The sequence below is a fragment of the Dipodomys merriami genome, unplaced genomic scaffold (genome assembly GCF_024711535.1).
Source record: "Dipodomys merriami isolate MVZ:Mamm:240054 unplaced genomic scaffold, mDipMer1.0.p SCAF_1, whole genome shotgun sequence".
Lineage (NCBI taxonomy): Eukaryota > Metazoa > Chordata > Mammalia > Rodentia > Heteromyidae > Dipodomys > Dipodomys merriami.
Window position 1 is genome coordinate 101,311,533 of NW_027202270.1, and position 23,070 is coordinate 101,334,602.

The window sequence follows — 23,070 nt, forward strand, 5'->3', positions numbered from 1 at the left end:
CCAGGTGGAATCCAGCTCACTCTCCAGACCCTCCCTAGATTTATAGACCCTGGAGTTACAGGAGATGTCACTTGGAAATCCACATTGCCTACAAGATTTCCAGCCATTTCTTTGTGCACATCCAAATTTAAGAGCCACCACCCTTTAGGAGTCGTTTCTGTTTACTTAAAGAAAATTCCTTAGTCCCAGTTAAAAACAAAACATATTTTCCCCCCATTCAGTCGTGGACCCAACCAACTCAGGACTCCACCTGCATGAGTAAGAGGGGCCACTTCTTGGGCTTAAGCCCACTTTCCTTCATGACAGCATCTCAGTGACAGCAGAGAATATAGACCCTGATTTATTTCCTCTCCCTCTGCCTGCCAGTCTGGAAGGCCATTCTGTATAGCTTCATAGGCATCCACTACTTCACTAACTTTTCAGTAATCAGAGAAGCCAGGACATCTGTCTTCCTGCTTACCTTTCCTCTAATTAACCCTTCCTTTGTAATCATGGCCCTTTTATCCAACAACACTGGTTTCTCCCAGGGTTCTTCTTCCTTAGGGCCAGAACACTCCCTGCTCCTAATCTTGCTATCTCTTCTCTACGAAAGCCACCGTTATGTTGGATCTGCATGAAACCTGGATATCCTCTCTAAATTCTTGTCTACCCTCAAAGTCCTTATGCAATTTTGAAGGTTTCTGGTCTTAAAGGAATTCATTGGGACAAGCTTTCACTCGTGTCCTGAGTGCACACCATCCATGGATGATCTCTATCATCCTCTTTGCTCCTCTATCATGTACTCCCTGCCAAGAGTTCATCCTGTCATTCCAAATTTCACCTTCCCCAAATCTCACCACCCAACTTGCTGGGTGTTTTTCTTATCCCCAACTGCTAACGTGCCATTGTACTTATGGCAATAAAGCCTACCATTTTAATAGGGTCAGCTTCTAGATCTAAAATTGGAGATCCTGAAAAAGGAAATGGAATAGCATTCTGTTGTTCTTCTGGCTCCCAGTTGTCTTCTCTTGGGTGCTGGCTTCTGTGGACAGTGACCTGGCTTTAACTAGGAGTTGGAGGGGATGAGTGGCTGTTTGTTTTCAGATATTATACAAAAACCTAGGTGAAAGGAGTCAGACAAAGATGACCAGAAGATCTGTTAGAGCAGAATCTCCAACCTATAAATAGGCTCTTGTCCTGGAAAAAAAAGCACCCTCCCAAGAATTTGAATGAAGTTGGTACAAGTTTGATGTTCTCACACTGGTATAAATTGTCTTTACACTGCAGACTAGATGTTGAAGGTACTGAAAACCCAGCTAGACCCTTTCTATCTGCAGGTTTTGGTTCACCTCAAAGTCCTCATCACTTAAAAATTAGCTGACTCACCCACCTGAGCTAGTGATTTCATGACCTGTATGCTAACCCTGACTATGATGAGGAAGGGAGAGAAGGGAGATTGAAATGCCAGAAGAAAGCTTAATTTTTAAGGATTCCCTAAAAGGACAGGTGAAAAGATACTGAAGATACTCTACATCCAGGGACACAGTAATTGTTTTGTGTCTGAAGTCCTTTCTGTACCGCAGGTCTCCTAGCTCAATTCTCAGTTTCATATTATATGTGGTAAATAATGCATATAATGCTTGATAATGGAAACCTAACCTATTCCTAGAGGTGAGGTTTATTCCTAAAAGGAAGAAGAGCTGGGCTTCCAGATGTAATCCTCCATCATAGACCTTCCTTCCTTGAGTACTGACAGAGGGACAGTTTTATGGAGGTCTCTACCACAGGTTAGTTTGTAATGAGAAGATATTAGGGAGCCCATCTAAGTATGTATCACTAATAGGCAAGTGAAAATAGCATATGGAATGAAGAGAAGCAGATACTCCGTGTGGACAGTGTGGCTTGTTCACACTCTACACTCAGAACTTTGCAGACATGTGCTCATAGGCACTGCATGCAGCCCAGCCCTGGATCAGAGAAAACTAATAGTCAAATCACCATTTTTTCCTACTATGGGACAATTAAATAATGCAAATTGAGCATTGCCACTCAAAAAAATTGTGCATTGTGTTTTCCTGATGCCAACACCCAAGCAGTTCTGCGTAAGAAGCTCAGATTTTTTTTCCATCTCCTTATGATAAGACAAGAACAGTGAAAGGAAGTATGAGGATCAAGCTCTTATAGAAAGTTGAGCTCAGGGGCAAAGAATCTCGTAGTTCAAAAAGCTCTTTTGAAGAATATCTATAGATTAGATTTAAAACCAGACTAAAAATGAGCCCTTAGAACACAGAGGCAGTTTTTACCTGGCACTGACCAAAACCAAAGCAAGGCTCCAACTCAGATAGGATGCATAAAATCCCTATTGATTGGTTCTTAAACTGCAGTTATCAACTCACAGCCATACTCTGAAGTTCCTGCTCCCACCAAAGGGTTAGAAGGAGGAGGAGGAGGAGCACTACAGCCCCGTAAAGGCCACTGTATTGAGCATTTGGTAATAGAATTCTCTAGAAGCCATCATCCCCCCCCCTCAGTTATTTTCCACTGTTTTCGGTCTAAAAACTACCCAGGCCAAGCTGGGTTATTTGTCATGGTTTCTCAGGATCAAAATCAGATGTTCCAATTCCCAATTCAGTCCTATTTCTATCCCCATAATATTCTTTCTTAAGCAACTTTGTTATTTGTACAGTTTCTTGGTTCTTGATAGACTATTGGAGTTTGGGATCATATATCCATATCCACAGCCATTTCCCATTCACCAGCTTAACTTCACAAGGAGGCTCCCCATCACCCTCCACCCCACCCTACTCCAGCCCCCATTCCTTGGGATGTCAAACAGCAGGACTGGCCAAGGTATAACAAGTGTGACACTCATGCTAGACATTGACCAAGATGCTTTATACTCATAACCTGATTTATGGAATTGTAACCTCTTTGTACAACTACTTAATAATAATACTATTTAAAAACTCCTAGGCTTCAGGTACTCAAAAGGTTAAAAAAATGCTTTTGGCACTGATAGCCTACCTTGATAATTTCACAGATTTCTTGGCTTTAGCTCTCAGGAAGGAAACAAAAACAGGAGAAAAAGAAAAACAGAGAAAAAACAAAGTTTCTAAAAGTATAACTTCAACTCTCCCTCCCTTTTCTTCTCTCCCTCTTCTCCTTCTTCTCTCTTTATTTTAGCGATTCTAAGGTTTGAACTCAGGGAAACTTGATAAGTTGGCACTCGATCACTTGAACCCTGATGCTAACTAGACCTTTTTGCTTTAGTTATTTTTCTGATAGGTTCTTCTGTTCTTGCCTGGGGCCACTCATAGACTAAGATTCTCCTACTTCTGCCTTCCATAGAGCTGGGATTACAGGTGTGCACCATTATGCCTGGCTTACTTGCAGCACTACATTGGATACCTTCTCTAGGAGCTCCCTAAGCTGCTCAAATATAGGCTTTCCATCATTGTCCCCACATTAGTTCCTGAATTCCAGTTACCACTCAGTTGTCACCATCATCCTACAAATTCAAAAGCCATAGTGCCATCTCTTCTACTAGGTCCTATTGCAGATTTTATTGATCCTGCCCTCTGGGGGCCCACCTCTGTCTCTTCTGCTGTAGATACCAATTTATGTGCTCCTAGAACCCTGAAAAGTTCAATTATTTTTCTAGATTTCTCAGTCTGGAAATCTTTTTCCATCCTGCCATTTTACCTTATGTCAAGAACATAATGCCAGTATCATGTTGTCTTCCTAGTCTGTTTGGCTCAAAGTATTTTATAATTTTCTTATGGAACCTAATTTTTAATAATAAAAATGATATTTATTGAATGGATATTAGACACAGACCCAGGCACTTAATGTATATTTTTCACTTACTTGTCCCAGTAACCCCGCTAAAATCCAGAAGACCAAAAATGGCTGTGGAGACTTCTAGACCAATATCTGAGTCATTCCAATGTATTGCAAAGATTGAGTTCGGAATTCCAAACTCAATCATACATTTTCACACAGTAGGCATCACCTCTGAAACTGTAACACACAAAGGGACTGAGTGTGGTACTTAATTTCCACTACTTAGAAGGAAGAAATCAGGAGAATCAAAGTTCGAGGCCAGCTCAGGCAAAAAGTTATTGAGACTCATCTTAACCAACAATTTGGTAAAAATCTGTAATTCTAATATTTAGGTAGGATGATGACAGTTGAAGGTCATCACTAGGCAGAAGTATAAGACCTTCTCTCAAAAATAACCAAATCAAAAAGGGCTAGGCATGTGTGGCTAGCTCAGATGTTAGAACACCTGCCTAGCAAGCACAAAGTCCCGAAGTTTAAACTCTACTAGTACTCATTTAAATAAACAGAAAATGAAAGGAATAAATTAGACCCTTCTAAGTTATCTTCCAAATATGAAATTTATGACCCTTTAAAATTACAAGGAACTTATTAGACCTTTACCTAACATTCAATTAACATTTTGTCCTCATGCGTATTGGTTGAGGTTTTTTTCTAAGTGTATCAGTCCTGGGGCTTGAACTCAGGGCCCAAGAGCTATACCTGAGCTTTTTCTGCTAATAATCTACCACTAGACTAGTACTCTACCACTTGAGCCACAGCTCCACTTCCAGCTTTTTGGTGGCTCATTGGAGATAAAAGTCTCAGGGCCATTCTTGCCCGGGCTGGCTTTGAGCCATGATCCTCAGATCTCAGCCTCCTGAGTAGCTAGTGTTACAACCATGAGCCACTGGCATATATAAAGGCAAACAGAGATATTATTTTAAAATTAGAGAATTCTTCCCTATTTATAAAGCATGTGCCCCCATTATGTCCTTTAATTTTCATATTATAACTGCACAATAATGACTATTGTCTCCTACTTCACAGAAAAGGAAACTGAGACATAGAAAAGATGGATTACTTTTCCAGAAGAGCAGAATCAGAAAATTACAAGTCTGTATACCTGTTAGGCCCTGCTTTACCCCCTCAAATACCATTATGGCCACAGGCCAAGTTGGAACTCAGAGTTTGGGTACATTGGTATGAACACTGGCTCTCTGACACCTGCCTTCCCCAAATGTTCTTTAGTCTAAACGCTTTTAAATTGTTTTGGAACAGAATACCAAGTGCGGATTTATTTAGCACATCATTTCTGGGTGTATGTTTTCCTGAGCATTTATAGATCTGTGTTTTTCTAAGAAGCTGAGTTTTTGTGATAAAGCAAGACAGATCATGATAAATGAGCAGCTATGTAAGCCTCGCTGGGAGGAGGACTAAGGAAGGCACACCCTCCTGTGAAGTTAATCCCATTTCTTTTAGCTATTTCTTTATTAGTTAATGAGGTCTTGCAGAAAAAAATGTGTATCTGTGATGGTGCTGCAGCATCCTTGCCTCTAGGTACATTTTCAAATATTCATCAAGTAGTAGCAAATCTGACCAGAGCTTAAACCAAAGGGGCATTAAGTATGAATTTCGTCAACTTCAAGTGTGGGTGGTCACAATGCTGCTGCAGAAATAACCTCAATAATCTTCCTAGTTGGTGTTTCCAGAGCCCTAGCTCTGGGCACACATGTGAAGAGGTGACAGAGAAGAGGTATTATTTAGAACACTAGGACTCTGAAAGGTGGCCTCATAAGCTTTGATCCTGCTTCCTGACTGACAGAAGTGTGGCTTGCTTTTGGAAAACAGAATAACTTAAGAGAAGCAAAAATAAAATGAAAAAGGAATTGCCAGTCAAACCCCTGGGAAAGGGAGCAAATGCCAGATCATTCTGTTCATGAGAGGCGAGGCGAGAGACTGACTTCCCACTTTGGTTCCTTATGGCAAAGAGGGAAAAGTGGAATGCCAATAGATGATTTGATGCTCAATGATGCATTTGGAAAGAAAAACAAATGTGGAAAGTGGTTAGCTACTGAGATGAGTTCCATGCTACAAAGATCATGGCAACAACTTCTATGACCTAGATTTGACAAATCTCTTACATAGTAGCAGGGTCCTCAGAACTGAGCTAGAGTTTGCATGTGCCACACAGCTGTATGTGCATGCACACACACAAACATGCACGTGCATTTTCAAGTGCTAAAACATGCACCTCACTTCCATCACCTCAACACACAACCATAATGAGTACTGGTGGCTCATACCTGCAATCCTAGCTGCTCAGAAAGCTGAAATCTGAGGATTGAGGTTTGAATCTAACCCAGGCATGAATGTTCACGAGACACTTGTCTCCAATTAACCACCAAAAAGTCAGAAGTAGATCTGTAGCTCAAGTTATAAAGCTTTATCCCTGAGCAAAAATCTAAGGGACAGTACCCTGAATTCAAGCCCCAGCACACACACACACACACACACACACATACACACACACACACACACACACACACACACACACACACACAAGTTTTTCATATTTTCCACCCTTTTTATGATTTTATTTCACAGAAAACTTCAGGAAGCTGACATCATAGGCCTCCTTATAACCCTATGCAGGTTATAGGCAAAGGTTTAATAGTTCTGGATGACCTAGACTATTTGGTATACTTTGGCTAAAAAAAAATCAAATATTACAACCCAATATTCTCCTCCTGTTTCTAGTTAAGTACCTCTTGTGCTGCTGCCAAAATGGTACACATCTTCCTGATCCTACTTAAGTATGCACTCAAGTAATGAATCATAGGCCAAAGTCCTCTGACCATCACCCCCTGAGTACTGTAATAAATCACTGCTTTCCTGGTAATTCAGTACCGCCCCACTGTCCTTAAAAGAACCCATTTGTCGCAGCCACCAAGCCAGTTATTCATTGGAGTCTTTAGTCTTTCGCAGTATCAACTCTCAAATGAAGGAAATGAACCACACTTAAAGATGGAGATAACCAGGAGGTTTCTCTCGGTATAAACTGTGAGACAGATAGACGAATATCTGTCATTAACAAGGATTAATAATTCAGATGTTTCTTTCTGTAGCTCCATGTTCAACTTTTCTCTGATTATGAATTTCTAATGAATGTGAAAAAAACTCCTAGAAGAAAACAAAAGTACCACACTATAATAATATGTCTAGGAAAAAAATCTAAGAGCCTATGATTACTTCTTTTTGTCTCTTGTCCAGAGGACATTGAGGACACACTGACAGCCATTCAAGCTAATGATGGTTGTTCCAGATGTAATTTCAAATTTCTCACAAGAAATCACCATTACACATCCCCAAGATAAAGCTGACTGGTGTCCTGTCCTACATGCTCTCTTGCAGGTGATTCACATAACAGGCCGGCTACGCCTGAGAGTGTCGCTGTCCCATGGAAGGACTGTCCCCAGCCAAATCATGGGTCTTGTGGTTGTGGCTCATGCCTTGCCACCTCCTACAATCAACGAAGTCAGAATTGACTGCCACATGTTTGTCACTCGCGTGAATATGGACCTCAATATCATTTACTGTGAAAATAGGTACTTCCATTTCCCCCCCTTCCATTTGCCTGTTTGCATGCTGGTAAGGATTTTGTGGTTTCCAACAGTCTGAGGGATTTTACTTTCCCAATGAGGCTCATTACAAATCTTGATCTTGTTTGTAATAGCTCCTTGGAATGACACCAAACATGCTTTTTATTTAAAATTGACACTGCTGTCCTGATTTACATTAGGGACAACAATGGAATGAATGGGAATACCCAGATATCCGTATGCTATAAAACAGAATGAGACATTATTGGCAAAATGATGTAGCTAAAGGCATCTTCTATCCAATGGTCCAGCCACACCGTGGCCACTGCTCCCACAGGTATTAAAAAAGGAGAGAGAACAAATGAGGATTTAAGGCCCTCGTAGGAAAAAAAAGGACACAAAGGGAATTTGCAACACTATTAGATAAAAGTTCATCAATCTGAGGAACTCACCCTTATAAATTAGGGAAAGAGTATGGTATTCTCACAATTGAAAAAAAAATAAGGAAAGATAAGTCAGCATAGAAAGGAGCTGGCAGTTCTTCCTTAAGATGGAGCTTTTCTGAAGGGAAATTTCAGTTCCTGGTTAAAACATTTACTCTTTTAGATTACTCCCAAGGCAAGGGACAGGGAACCCTCAAGCTTTTCAGGGAGGCTCATCATCTGACTGTTAGGGAGAGAAAAAATCACGGGGCAAAAGGAGAAGAGCTGCTCACCTATCATCTGTGGGAAGGTAGTGTGGTGACACCACTCACGCCCTGATGTTCCCGAGAGAATTATTGAGACAGTTTGAGAAAGATGATTTTGTGCCATTGATTGCCGTAGCTTGAAGGCAATCTCTGTTCACTGTGCCCTGTGAGTGCCTTCAGAAGGGGAATGAAAGCAGAAAGGTCAAGTGGCTTGGGGAATTGACCTCACCAGAGCCAAAGCCAAGCGAAGTCAGACAGCCCTGCTTTCAGTCTACTGGGAAACGCTACGGAGGTTTAGGTCAAGTTAGAAACCGCCTACCATTTCCAGCCAGGGTCTGGTTCAGAGGAAAGAATTCACCAGTGGGACACAGATAGTATTGAAGATATTTTGCACCTGCCACTCTTACTTGAGAAGGAACTGCAAATCAGCTTTTCAAGTTTTGCTAGTATTTAATAAAAATTTTTTACCATTGTGATGACACATTTGAGTCTGTCTAAGGTATACTGGAATGGACACTGATTATCAGGAAAGACAAGTTAGCCAGAATGAATAACTGGAATTTTCAAGTAATGATAATGATAGGTGACTTTTAGTGAGCATTTACTACATGCTCAGCCTTATGCAAATTTAAACATAGAGACTATCTCCTTTAAGCTTTAGTACAGTTCCAGGAAGTGGGTGCTGCCATTGTTTCCATCATCTTAGAGCAACTTTAAGAGAAAGGACTCCCTGGCCTCAACCAAGGTTCAAACCACATCCTCCAGATCCAAACATCCATGTGTTTGGTTTTATTTTTTTAATCCTATGGGATCTCTCTGGCCCCTTGTTTTTCTTCAAAGGTCCTATGGGTTCTCCCTGCTAGCTGGCTTTTCTTCAAAGGTCAGACTACACAGATAAACCTCTGAGAGGTAAAAGAACACAATTACTACCAACAAGGTTGTTTAATCTGCAATTTAAAATGTATAGCACCGAAGAAGCACTCAGTCAGGTGAGGCAGGAATAAGGCCAGAGGATGGAACTGGTCTAGTTTAGCTTCACCATAACTTTTGCTTATTTACCAAGGTTCCAGTAATTGTCCTTTATCCCCCAAATCACTTAATTATCATTCTTTTGATCAACTGATTTTTTTGACAAGCTCCATGATCCTGGATGCCTCATGGTACCACACCAGTAATTGAGATCATTTCTGTGACCTGATTTAAGCTTTTTTTTTCTTGCCATTAAAAAAAATGCTTTCCACAACCCCCTATTAGCCAATACAATGCAGCATTATTTCCCAGCTGAGGATGATAGTAATTATGAAGACTTGTATTAAAGGTAATTGAGTATCTGATCTACAGAATAAGCATACTGTGTACCAGGCAGTATGTGATGTTAATTTCATTCCTTTCACCAATCCTCTCACCACCTCTGAGGTTGTTTTACAGATAAGGAAACTGAAGGTCAGAATACAAGAGGCCTCGGGATCCTGGTCTGTGGCCTTCTGATTTATGAGATCAACGTAACCACTAAGCTGGTCATGTTCACCACATTGAAGGGCTACAGTCATGTTTGAAGGATTTAATTCAAATAAAAACTAAACCAAAGAATTGCCTTCCCTAAAGTATAGAGTGGCTATCTCCTGTGGTTTATTATTTAATTAGGGAATTGTTAACTGCAAGCTAACTCTTGTTCCTTGGCACTGTGGACCACTCTTCTGCATGTTCCCTAAAACGGCCTGGGGCAAAGCCAACATCTAATGTTTTTTGGGAAGCTGGCAAATTCCAGAAACACCAACCAGAGTCTTTTAATGGCATCCTTGTTTCCTCTTTCACAGAAAGGGGGTGTAAATTACGCTTAGAAACTAGGCTTATGGCTTTAGGAAAACACCAACTAATCTGTTTCATACCACAAAACTATGGAATCCTTAGAAAGCATTCCTTTTATATTTCCCCAAAATTAATCTTTACCTTACTAAGAACTTTGGTTTGGCCAAAACTATTATTTACATTGCTCAACATTGAGAAATCTACTCACTGAATAGTATATTTTAATTATACCCCATAGTATCTTAGCTTTGTATTTCCTGTTTCCCTATCTTGGTAACCAAACATAAGCTCTTGTGTTTCTTAAAGGTGTCATTTCCAAAGTCTTACTTCAGATTTGAATAGGCCCTATGTCATAAATAATATTTTTTAAACATGGGAACAGTAAAGAGAATACATTAAATTTAAATCCCAAATCCATCTGTACTTGGAGATACAGAGGGATATGAGGCATTTTGACATGTCAGTTGTAAAGCAGGCAGAGTCCCCCGAATGTGTTTTCCAATTTGGGTTCTATTTTTCTATGCTTTGCCTAGGGACACCGATGTCTGGACAGTCAATGACAGGGGCATGCACACATACAGCCTGAGAGAGACACTGAAATGGTTTAAAAGTTTCTGTGTGGAATCTACCACAAAGTATCAGTTAAAAGAGCCAGGAGTAAAAGCTGAGTTCCCAAATGACTAAGACTAAAAAAGATAATACCCCCAGGCATCTGTATGTCTCAGCATTTAAATTATATCCCTTGAAATGCCAATTTGGACTTCATGCCAGGAAGCAGTTGAAGCCCTTTTTCATGGAAATACCCAATAGAAGACCAATCTGTTTAAATGAAAGGTGTCTCTAATCATTTGGTATAAACATAGTATGTTTTTATTTTATTATGTAACCTTGAATTATCTGGCCTATAATGAGGATTGTGACTGAGTCTCAATAATATCACAGACTTATGTTGTCTCAGAGTGCGTTTTAAACACCCCCCTCCCCCCCAAAAAAAGTAAATGAGAGAGAAGGAAAACCTAATTATTTAAATAAAAATGCTTGAAAGCTAGGCACCAGTGGCTCATGCCTATAATCCTAGCTACTCAGGAGGCTGAGATCTGAGGATTGCAGCCAGCCCAGGCAGCAAAGTCCATGAGTCTCTTATCTCCAATAAACCACCAGAAACCCAGAAGTGGCACTATGGCTCAAGTGGTAGAGCACTAGCCTTGAGCTGAAGAGCTGAGGGACAGCGCCCAGGCCCAGAGTTCAAGCCCCACGACTGACAAATAAATAAATAATGCTTGATCTCACACATTTCCTAACTCTGTAAAATCATGTTATGCAGTACAGAAATAATCTTCTCTATGAAGGGTTTTCCTAAGTGTGCCATGTCCTTGCAGGTATATGGCATGATGAAAATGTGTTAACAGTTATTCCACCATCTCTATTTTGCTCTTTTCTTAAGTTCGGGCCTGTGTTCTTCCCTTTGTAGGATTAGTGATTACATGGATCTGACCCCTGTAGACATCGTAGGGAAAAGATGCTATCACTTCATCCATGCTGAAGATGTCGAGGGCATCAGGCACAGTCACCTGGACTGTAAGTAACTCTGAATGAGGGAGAAACCCAGGCTGGTGTGTGTGTGTGTGTGTGTGTGTGTGTGTGTGTGTGTGTGTGTGTGTGTGTGTGTGTGTGTGTGTGTGTGTGTGTGTGTCTGTGTGTCTGTGTGTCTGTGTGTGTGTGTGTGTGTGTGTGTGTGTGTGTGTGTGTGTGTGTTTCTTTCTGGCATTTGTTTGGTTCAGCTCTGACTTTTCCTTTCATCTCTCATGTATACATTTGAGATGACTGTCAGTGTGCAGTGGAAAAAAAAAAGTGAGACATAAATCATTTCAACTGGTGTTGGCATTCGATTGAAAGTTGGACCTCAGGACAAGAGAAATTGCTGGATCTTTAGGTGTTCATTGGGAATTTCACGGTCTCTCGTGCTCTTTCTGCCAGTTAGCAGTAGGGGAACCTCTCTCCTCTTAAGTACTTCCTTGACCCTTTCATTTTCTAGAGAGCAATTTCCAATTTGAAATTTGTAGTTTCAGTTTAAAACGATATGTAGGAAAAGACAAGTTCAAATAGGCCAGAACCTCATAAAAAAAATGCCTCCTTGACTAGCACAAGAACTGGTAGACAAGGGGGCAGAGGACAGGGACAGATTACTATAGTACGGACAGAGCTGCTCTTGATGGCAACATCTTTTCATTGTATTCTGGAAAGACAGTTCTTCAGAGGAGCAAATACTTCCAGCCCCTGACTCCAGGACTCCCAGCTCCTGTCCCTCAAGCTGGATTCCAAAAGACCTTCTGTGGTACAAAAACAAGCAAGGCCAGTAGCATTCTGGTTTGGTCCAAGCAATGGCACACAGTGTCTTCATGTAGTATTCTCTCAGAGGAAATGCTCAATGCCATTCTTTCCCATCTACTTGTGTCTTATTTCTCAGGGGGTCTGTTTATTCTATGCATGGAAAGCATCTGACAAGAGCACTGGCCTGATGGACCATTTGAGAAGGAAATGCCCTCTTCTACTCAGAGCTGCTTTTGATGACTATTCAATAGACTCTTCCTGAAACACTAGAGGTCTACCAGTTACATTCCTAGAAAGTTCTAACTCAGCTCTGAAATCTGATTTTAAATTCATGCTAAGTGCCACAGTGAAAATGGTCCAACTTAAAGTTGGACGGTTTTATATAGCAATCATGGTCCAGCTGGAAAGTCTTTGTATTTATCTTCTCTCCCCCTTTCCTGTCATGGATGAGGAGAGATATTTCGGCTACCTTTTCCTACCCTTTGCAAACTTTTCCTCATTTTCAACTCACATCTTCAAAAGCACAGCTAAAAGGATAAGCTAGCTAGAGTCTCAAGGTGTGAACCTCTCACACTGGTTTTAAACTCTGCATTAGCAACACTGACATGGGACCAAATTCAGTGTCAAACTCAGTATCTCCTATCTCCTGGCAGAGCCTGACTGCAAGGCTGCTCTTCCTTACACTATAATCCCAACATTGAGCACATACCGTGATACTGCACACCAAGGATTTAGGGAACACACTTGTTGCTAAGAATTGAATGGGTGTTCTGTATCACAGAAGCAGATGGCTCTTCAATTAATTGAGGGGAAAAAATGATGCTGTTTCTTGGAAAGAAACATCAGGAATTTTTTGCTGGGAATTCAGAGAAACTGGAGAAAACTCAGGATCTTTAAAGGAGGCCATTGATTTAAAAAAAATAGAAATATATGCCAGAAATCCAGACTTAAATGAACAGATTATTTTCAGGACACTCTAGTAGATTCTGTGTATGAGGACAGGGGTGCTTTCTTGTGTTGAGTTAAGGTATAAATTCAGAGAACTGATGATGACAGGAAGTCATAACCAGTTGTTATTTGAAAAATGTCATGTTATCTCTCTAGGAATTGATTTGCAGCTGGAAGAAATTCAGGAACAGTGAGCTAGGACACTTTGTTGGGATTTGGTTGGTTTGGAGGAGGATTTTTTCCCCATAAAGCACTAACAAATATACTGAATGCCATTCTTTCACATCTACTTTTATCTCATTTCTCAGTAAGTAGAATAATTTGAGAGTGCTGAAAATAAACCATTCTGTCATTCACTATTGTGCAATTCTCCTAATTTTTCTGGTATCTTGCCAACTAATAAACAAGGAAACTGTGCTTTCAAATTCCATCATTTTTTTCATTACTTGATATTGACATACTGGCTGTTGGTTATGATTTCACCTACTAACAATGATTGAGTTCACTCTTAACTCATGCACATGATTTCTCATTTTGAGTTCTTTTAATGACCTTAAACACATGAAAAACAAATAGAACAAGCTGATAATTCTGCACAGTAAAATACACTTCACATATTTAGCTATCATGCTGTGGAATAACTCCACAATGTCAAGTAGCACACAATTAGTAAAACTGTAGGGGGAAAAAAAGGAGTGTTTTGATCCTGAAGAATTTTGATCCTAATCAGATTGAAACTTCAACGTTCTTGTAGTGCTTAATATCTTCAATCATACATGCACACACATGCATACACACACAAATCAAACTGATTCCAATATTAGACTTTGCATTCTGAGACTGAAATAAAATGCTAAGATATACAAATGCATCTCACTTTTTACAATAAACATTAACATCATTATAAAGTCAGATTGAGTCTAAAATGGTGCAGTGGAATGTCTGATGTTTACCTAATTCTCAAACCAAAGCCAGCCCAGTAACAAAATGACAGAGCATGTAATAAGTCTTGGTTGTGTAAACACTGGAAGAAAAGGCAAAAAGCCAGCACAGCATCTCTGCTTGTCTAAAGCCCTAGGCTATTACTAAAGGATGCTTCAACTGTGTTGTGTTGGCAAGAGAAGGTCATGGTGATATGGAATCAGTTCAAGAATAAGACAGAATTCTAAAACAAAGGGATGGTTAAAAAATAAACCACATTAACTATTTAGCTTTTCTTCCTAGAGCTGTTGGTACAGTTCCTGGTTCTGTCTATGAAAGACAGGTTTTAGACATCTGATCACACTTCCGATATTTTGATATCTGTCTTATGCTCTGATTTATGGATAAAAGTTAAAAGCAAAAAAGATTCACACTCACAAGTCTTTGATGACTAAAAATCCTATCTTTATCACTTTTTTTTCCCTTAGCCTAGGCAACTGTAAATGAACTTGTTTCTTGAATAAGAAAAAAAAAAACAGGGAATCTCAGCTACAACAAGTCTTGACAACTCTAATAACTGAATCAAGAAGATGGGTCCATCTCTCCTTCCACTGGGTTAATTCAAGATACCTGGTAGTTCACTGAGTGTCAGCATAGTCACTAAGAATCACACTGTTGATGCCAGCATGGAAGGTTAGTGACATACTAGGATTCTAAAGCCAAGAGTTTCAGAGTCCTTTCTGTGATAAAAATCACTCTCTCTTTTTTTTTAAAGACCAACTTCAAGTGAGGTGCTGATGTCTCATGCCTGTAATCCTATCTACTCAGAAGGCTGAGATCTAAGGATCCTGGTTCAAAGCCAGCCCAGACAGGAAAGTCCTTGAGACTCTTATCTCAAATTAGCCACCAAAAAGCTAGAAGTGGAGCTGTGGCTCAAGTAGTAGAGTGCTTGAGCAAAAAAACCTAGGCTCTGAGTTCAAGCCCAGGACTAGAACCAAAAAAAACAAAAAACAAAAAACAAAAACCCTTAATTGATCAAATCAACATTAACATTTCAAAGTTTGAATTTCAAACCATTCCTATCCTACCAATCATTTGGTTATCTCTCCCTCCATCACCCTCCTCTTCTTCCACTGCTTAGGAGGCAGTAACCAGGATATGCTCAATCCTGTGTGCTAGAGTCAGACTTTCCACTAACCAAGGGCATCCATGTCATTCTGAAGTTATGAGTTTCAGTACAACCATTTACAACTCTACCTCTGTCTCTAACCCAAAAGAGGATGCTCAGCCAAACACAGATCCATGCTTTGCATTTCTCTTTTGTTTTCATGTTCCAAGTTACTACAGTTTTAAAATTTTTTATTTTCTTTTTCTATTTTATTTTAATTAATAATTTTTTATTGTGAAAATACCATACAGAGGGGTTACAATTACATAAGCAAGGTAATGAGTGCATTTTATTTTCTTGCAAAGATGCTGTACAGAGGGGTTACAGTTACATCAGTAAGATAATGAGTACATTTCTTGTTGAGCATTGTTACCCCCTCCTGTGTTTTTCTCTTGCCATCCCTTCCCCATCTCATCCACTCCTCCCCCCAAAGTTGTAAAGTTCATTTCCAACATAGTGTCTTGTGTCATTGTTGCAATGGGTCATCCTGTGTCATTGTTTCAGCATTTTGTTATTCCCCTCCCCCCCATTAGATAAATGTATATACAAGATGCAAGGTACCAAAATCAAATATAGTAACAACAGGAATATACCATAGGAAGAAGAAAATACAAAAGAAACCAAAAAAACTCCCATCTATCCCCACCTTTTGTCTAGACTTGAGAAGAACTTGTCTTGATACATCTTTAGGGTTCAGGTCAAAGCAGCAAAAACTCTCTAATAACCTTAGGAAGAAGCCTAGAGAGAAACTTCTTTGTCCTGGTGGCTTTGTGCTTCCCCAGCAAAGCTCAAGGCTCTGCAACTATGGGATTCCAGAGGAAAGGAGCTACAGAGAATAGGTACCATGGCAGTTTCCCTCTCCTTAGCACATTTATCCAGGATAAGAAAACTCGGACAGAAGAACTTCCAGATAATAAAGGAAAAGGAACATGACCAACCCAATATACTGGGTGGAGGAGGGAAAGAGAGATATTAAAAAATACCATAGCCAAAGTATTTCTTAATCTCGTTCTTAACAGAATGCACATACAGCTACCTGGCATAATGCATTCCATGCTGCTTTGCATCAATAACCCCTACACTTCTCTCCTGAAGGCATCTCATCGCCAAATGCAAGCAGACTGCTTAATGCAGGACTAATTAGTATATCCCCTTCCAGTCTGTGGGCCCTCCATTGTAATTCCTTCCCAGCTCATTTTTTTTCCACAACCAAGCATCAATCAAAGTAAGTGCCCTGCCTGCCTAGGCAACACAAGATGTCCTCCATGCATTTGTCATCTGCCACACAAACAAAGGGGGAATTTAATTGTTGATTTGGGTATGCAGCCATGGTGCACAGGAAAGGAAGCAGCAAGTGAGAGGAGGTGGCAAGGAATAAAGTTTGATGGGTGGGCCAAATGCACAGTGCACTGGAGGCTTTTGTGCTATTTTCTGATCTTAGCACTGCTTCTAGTCCTGTCTTCAGGGATTTCACTGCAACCTGGTCATTGGCTGGACTTTTTCCTAAAGCAAATGAGTTTTTTCCCTTCTTCCTTATGAATATGAAAATGCCTATGGAAGTGCACTTAAAAGCTACCATATCTGCTTTCTTCAGAAGCCAAGTCAGCCTGCATCGTGCGCTTGTCTAAAAATCCTGTCACAGGAGCAAGATAAGGCAGGGTTTTATGCAGGGATGAAGTAGTATTATTTGGTTGGGTTTTCCTTTGGGGTTGCACCTTGGTTTTTGGTTTTTGGCAGTGCTGGTTTGGCTTTTCAAGTCTGTAGGCAGGCAAGTACAGAGCAGAGAGCAGCAGGAGTGGCCAACCACCAGCTGAGTGTCTGTCCCATTTGTTACACAGTGGTCTGGACTAGCAGTGCTGACATCACCCCACACTTACAGAAAGGCAGAATACTGGCAGTACTTCACTGACTCTGAACCTACAGTTAACAGGATTCTCTGCAGACTCTATTCATGCTCAAAGCTGAGAAGTACTAACCTTTTTTTTTTTAATGGTTGAGACAGTTTCATAGGCCTCGAACTTACTATATAGTCTAATCTAGACTCAAACTCAAGCTCTTCCTGCCTGAGCCTCCCAAATGCTGGGATTATAGGCCTGTACCACCACACAAAACCACTAGTATTTAGAAGATACTATTTTATAAACTATCAGAAGGAGTTTATTTTCCTCTGGATATGGATAAATTACATTAATAATAGCAAGATGTCAGTAGCAAATTGGCTCTAAGGGTATTGCAAATGAAATGAGTATATATAATTACTTGATAAACTCATTTCTTTACAGAGTTTTTTAAAATTTTTATTTGCTTGTGTGTATGTGTGTGCTTGTGTGTGCATGTATCAGTCCTGGGGCTTGAATTTAGGGCCTAGATACTGTCCTTGAGCCTTTGTGCATAGAGCTATAGCACTCTACCACTTGAGCCACAGCCCCACCTTTGGCTTTTTTTATTTTTAATTGGAAATAAGAGTCTCAATGTACTTAGCTGCCTGGACTGGCTTTGAACCATAATCCTCAGAGCTCAGCTTCCTGAACAGCTAGAATTACAGGCGTGAGCCACTAGAGCCCAGCAAACTTTTATTTATTCTTATCTTCATATGAATATACAAGAGGGTTACAATTTAGCATGCCCAGTGCATCTTGATCAGTTATCCTTTCCATAATTTTCCTCTCCTACCTCTCCCAACCAGCCACATCAACTTTACCATATCCCTTTTCACATGTATACATTGAGAATTATGACTGTGTTTGTCCATTTCCCATTCATCACCCCCTTACCACTACCCTGTCTCATTCAAGACATTTCCATTTCCTGGTGCTCATGTTGCTAAACTGTGACTTCCTTATGAAGAACTTGAATGTGCAGTAATAAATGTTATACAAATTAGAGGAAAATGAAATCATTTGTTGTTTTTCCCTCAGATATTTTTCCTACACTTTGTGTAGGGCTGGGAATGTGGCTTAGTGGTAGAGTGCTTACCTAGCATGCATGAAGCCCTGTATTTAATTCCTCAGTACCACATAAACAGAAAAAGCCAGAAGTAGAGCTGTGGCTCAAGTAGTAGAGTGCTAGCTTTGAGCAAAAGAAGCTCAGGAACAGAGCCTAGGCCCTAAGTTCAAGCCCCAGGACTGGCAAAAATACTTTATATACTTTAATATATAGTATACTTTTATATATACTGCATGTATGAATACAAACAGTAATATCTTGCCTGTTCACATTCATGTAATATGCCTAAGTGCTTGTTATCTATGATACTTTATATTGCTGTGAGGTTTGAAACTAGCTAAGATAAGGCTTCTAACTTCTAGGGGCACACATACTAGAAGAGAAGACAACATGAAATACCCAGTTCTAATTACATGGCATAAAATGATGACTAGAAAACCTGAAGTGGGAGAAATCAAGACAAGGATAGAGAAGGAGCACATTTACCACAGATATTAAAAGAGAGTAGCAAGAGGCCAGGTAGGCAGGAGATGTAGAGTGGTGCCAGGGATATTTCAGGAAAAGAAGAACATAGGAGGGATGGGGAATACAACCAGAGAGCAAAGTTGACCTTTTTCTTTTCTCTTTTTCTAGTTCTGAGGCTTGAACTCAAGCTTTTGTGCTCATGGCTAGCACTCTACCACTTGAGCCACAGATCTACTTCTGGCTTTTGGGGGAGGGGGAAGTTAAATGAAGATAAGAGTCCCATAGAGTTTTCTTCCTAGGCTGGCTTTGAACTGTGGTCCTCATATCTCAGCCTCCTGAGTAGCTAGGATTATAGGCATGGGCCACCAACACCTGGAACAAGTCTGACTTTATATCAACTGGTAAATTCAATTCTCCCATGCATTCTTGCTCCTTATTAACATTTTGATTAGTAGCTGCTTTTATTATAGTGTTTAAGGCTTATAATTGATGAAAACTAACCCACTGTTCTAGTAAGGTATGAACAGTATTGACTTCTTAATCTTTCATTTTAACCTAAATCAAGTAACCTAAATAGAATCAGTTCCATCACTTCTTATAATGGCATCTTGTTCTTAATTTGATGTAAAGTATTTTCTCTATCAAATTAGCCATAAAACATCAACATCATCTGGCATAGCTCAAAAAAAGAATCTCAAATATTTATAAACACTGAGCATTGGATTTCATTTATGTATGTGTCTAGCTTATGTATGTGCCCATAAATATGGGTTATCTAATGATCAGGTTACTTAAATGTCTTCATGAAGGCCCACATGCACATCTTGGAAATTTTGATAGGTGTATCAGCTAAAATGTATCTGGTTACAAGTAACAGAAATCCCAAGTAGAGGTGGCTTAAACTTCCTTTGTAATTGTCTTAGCTTTCTCCTCATGATCAAGACTGCTATAGCACCCACAAAATATTAGCTCCCAAAACAGTCGTGCTGATGTGTGTTCACATAAAATATACCCCAAACTTCCCCACTGGGTGGAGTGATCCCCATGGATCTTGCCATCCAGCTTCTTTTCATACCCAAGCCTAAAACACACAGTGGCTAAGGGATGGAATTACTATTCATGGTTTAAACAATCAAGCATTAGCCCTCCTGGAACTTGTGAGGTGGGAAAGGGGAAGGGTATAAAACAAGACCTCTAACATAAATTCTGTTATCTGGAAGGAAACAGCAGTATTCATTCACTGAACCATCAACAATGGCTGTCACATGGAGAATCCACCATGTTTTTAACCACAGAGCACATGGACTTTTAAAACCCGCTTTAAAAAAAAAAAAGGAATTAACCTGGCACCGGTGGCTCATACCTGTAATCCTAGCTACTCAGGAGGCTGAGATCTGAGGACTGAGGGTCAAAGCCAGCCCAGGATGGAAAGTATGTGAGACTCCTATCTCCAATTAATCACCAAAAAGCCAGAAGTGGAGCTATGGCTCAAAGTAGTAGAGTACTACACTTAAGCTCAAAGGCTCAGGGACAACATCCAAATCTTTAAGCCCTGGGACCCATAACAAAAAAAGGAATAAGTCCATGCTTAAATATACAGATTTTATAAAGCACTAATTTCTATAGCCTTATGACTGACCTTTTATATATTTCTTCTTAAAGATGCTTAGTAGAGTCAACAAAAAGCAGACACTCGGGATCTACTTGGAGACATAAAGTTCCTATAGTCTCCATCCCATTTGTCATTTTTTAGCCTCCACTATATTCCATTCAACTTGACAGTGCTAATACTCTTATTTGCTCTGCTCTTCATTTTTAAAGAAGCACTCACTGTGGGGAATTTACGAATGAAAATGGCTAGCTACTTGCCACTGAAAGGCAAGTAGAGCCAAACCCCTATTTTAAGAGTGAAGGAAACTTTTCATTACCTCACACCATAGTAACTCCCCCTTGAGTTTTTTTCATCACCCCAAAATTCACTTCAAACCTACACTGATCCCTGGCAATAATGATCATGTCTAATTCAGACTAATGTCAGAGGGCAGGCCCAAGATAAGTCCTGTTTACTGTGATATCCCCTATGCCTGGCACAAAGGACACTCTCAAAATAATCTTGTTGGGTGATTGGAGAAATCTTCCCTTCCCCTTACTCCCTAGCCATCAATCTTTCCCAAATCCATGCTTAAGAGTTCACTGCTTCTTTCCTTTACACAAAGTACTGCCTCTTCCCTAAAAAAAAAAATGTTCTGAGGGCTTTGAAAATACTGTGCTTAACTATTTCGGCTACAAAAGGAAGGGATGAGTAGGAAAGAAACTTTCTGGTTGAAGGGCTGGGAAGGTGGCTCAATGGTAGAGTGCTTGCCTTGCATGCTTGAGGCCCTGGGTTCAATTCCTCAGCACCACATAAGCAAAAAGAAAAAGAAAGAAACTTTCTGGTTGAAGACTGCTTGGGAAAAAAACACAAAACCTGAGATCTTGGATGTCAGTCATACCAACACTTTGATTCTTTCCATCCTAGAACATGATACAAAATCTATCAGTGTTTCAGAGCCTTGGACTCCAACTCACAACATTATTATGAAGGGGAATTTATTTTTGAAACTTAACAAATTGACATGTGCTAAATCAATGAAATGTTTTCTGCATGATTCAATATTAACAGTTAATAAAAATCTATCAATTGGCAGTACAATAGGACAAAGCCTCTTCTGAGGTAGTAAATCACACAGATAGTAGTTCAGGCAAGGCCTGTCATTAGTGTATTAGGGGGAAAAATCCATAGATGATGCATACTCATTCATAGAACATCCACAGGTCTTTTGTCCTTGTGCTCGTAATTCACATTAAGTATCAAATATCATTCAACTTTACCAAATGTTCCTCAGCACATAGATTTAAAAAAAAAAAAACCTAAAAACCAATTTGTAGATGCCTGCCATTTATAAGACATCTAGCTCACTAATTGCAAAATCTATAGGGAAGTGCCCAGCCTCAAAGCCTCGGCTGATCCTATGAGTGCTTCTAAATGAAAAACTGTCTGTATTCCTAGTAAATAAAGCACTTCATGCAGTCACTAGCTGCAATGCTGTTTCTCCTGTGGGTTTTCAAAATGACCTTCCAGTAAGCATCAAGGACTTATAACTTTTTAGATAAAGAAACTTGTTCTTGTTTTAAGTCTATGTCAGGTTCATTCCCCTATAGCCCAGATTTTCAAAAGAAGAGGAAAAAGTAATCCAGAATTTAAAAAAAAAAAAAAAAAAAAAAAAAAACCTGTTTCCAGAATGAAGTTCCCTGTCAGCCTGCCTTGGGCCTTAGGTGGAGAAGCCGAGATTAAAGAGTCAGTATTCTTTTTCATGTTTTATCTGCCAGTTTTGTGAATGTAGAAAGAGAACGAGTGGCCACAGCTAAGCATCCAACTGTGGTATTAAATAGAAAGTATGACTCTAGCACAACACCCTTATACCCACACACACGCATGCGCACGCGTATACACACACACACACACACACACACACACACACACACACACACACACACACACACACAATTCCTAGCAAAGGCACCACTCTCCCCCTTAGCTCCACAGCCATTGATGAAGGTACTTTGAGGAGGGAGTGAGCGTCCCTGCAGATGTGTCCTATTGCCATGATGATAATAACGTTCTTTGTTCAGCTGTGTGAATGTGGCATCTCTGATGAGCTCACTATTTCCTATTTATTCTATACTTACCTGAATGCACCAAGTATTGCAGCTTTCAATGCATATGCAAACCAACTAAAATGTCCTTTTGTGAGATACTTTACTAAATGACTGCTTTGATATGCGTTCTTCATCTGCATCTTCAGACTGCATTCCATTGCTTCCTTCTTTAGAAGACACAACTCACTATTTAGCCTCTTTGGCTTTGATTTTGTACAACAGCCCAACAGGAAGAGACTATGTATGCTTTATTCTTCATATTTCTAAAGGCAAATTTATACTGATTTGTTTTGATTTACTAAGAGACGTATGTTCCTGCCACAGACACTGGCTTCCTTTATGTCCTTTCAGGCATCAGCCTTGGACTGTGAACTAAGTTTTCCCAAGGAAAACTGAAATCCCTTAGCTGGTATCTGTGTGCTAGGACCTGGACACCCACTGTAGCAAAAGGTTCCTGGGTCTTGGAGACAAGTAATTATTCTCTATAAGCAGCACATTTCTTGTATGCCAACCACTAAGCCTGAATGGAAAAACTAGGTGGCATTTTAAAAGAATATTCAATAAAATTTACCAAGTCCCTTTTTTTATGTTTTGGTTTTGAGGGAGTATTTGATGGTAAAAGGTCACATGTTTTAAAATACAAGCGTTTTGCAACTTTCTTCTGATAGAACCATATTTTCCACTCCTTCCAGAGT

General features: G+C 39.9%; 1 protein-coding gene across 5 annotated transcripts in view; it reads left to right on the top strand.

The window, feature by feature from the left end:
• Npas3 (neuronal PAS domain protein 3) overlaps positions 1-23,070 on the top strand; it is an 890,187-nt gene that overhangs the window by 852,530 nt on the left and 14,587 nt on the right. For all 5 annotated transcript variants that reach the window (XM_070026490.1, XM_070026480.1, XM_070026491.1 and 2 more), the window contains 2 exons: positions 7,213-7,406; positions 11,369-11,475. In XM_070026490.1, the coding sequence (XP_069882591.1) occupies positions 7,213-7,406; positions 11,369-11,475 (301 nt within the window). The remainder of the gene's footprint in view (positions 1-7,212; positions 7,407-11,368; positions 11,476-23,070) is intronic.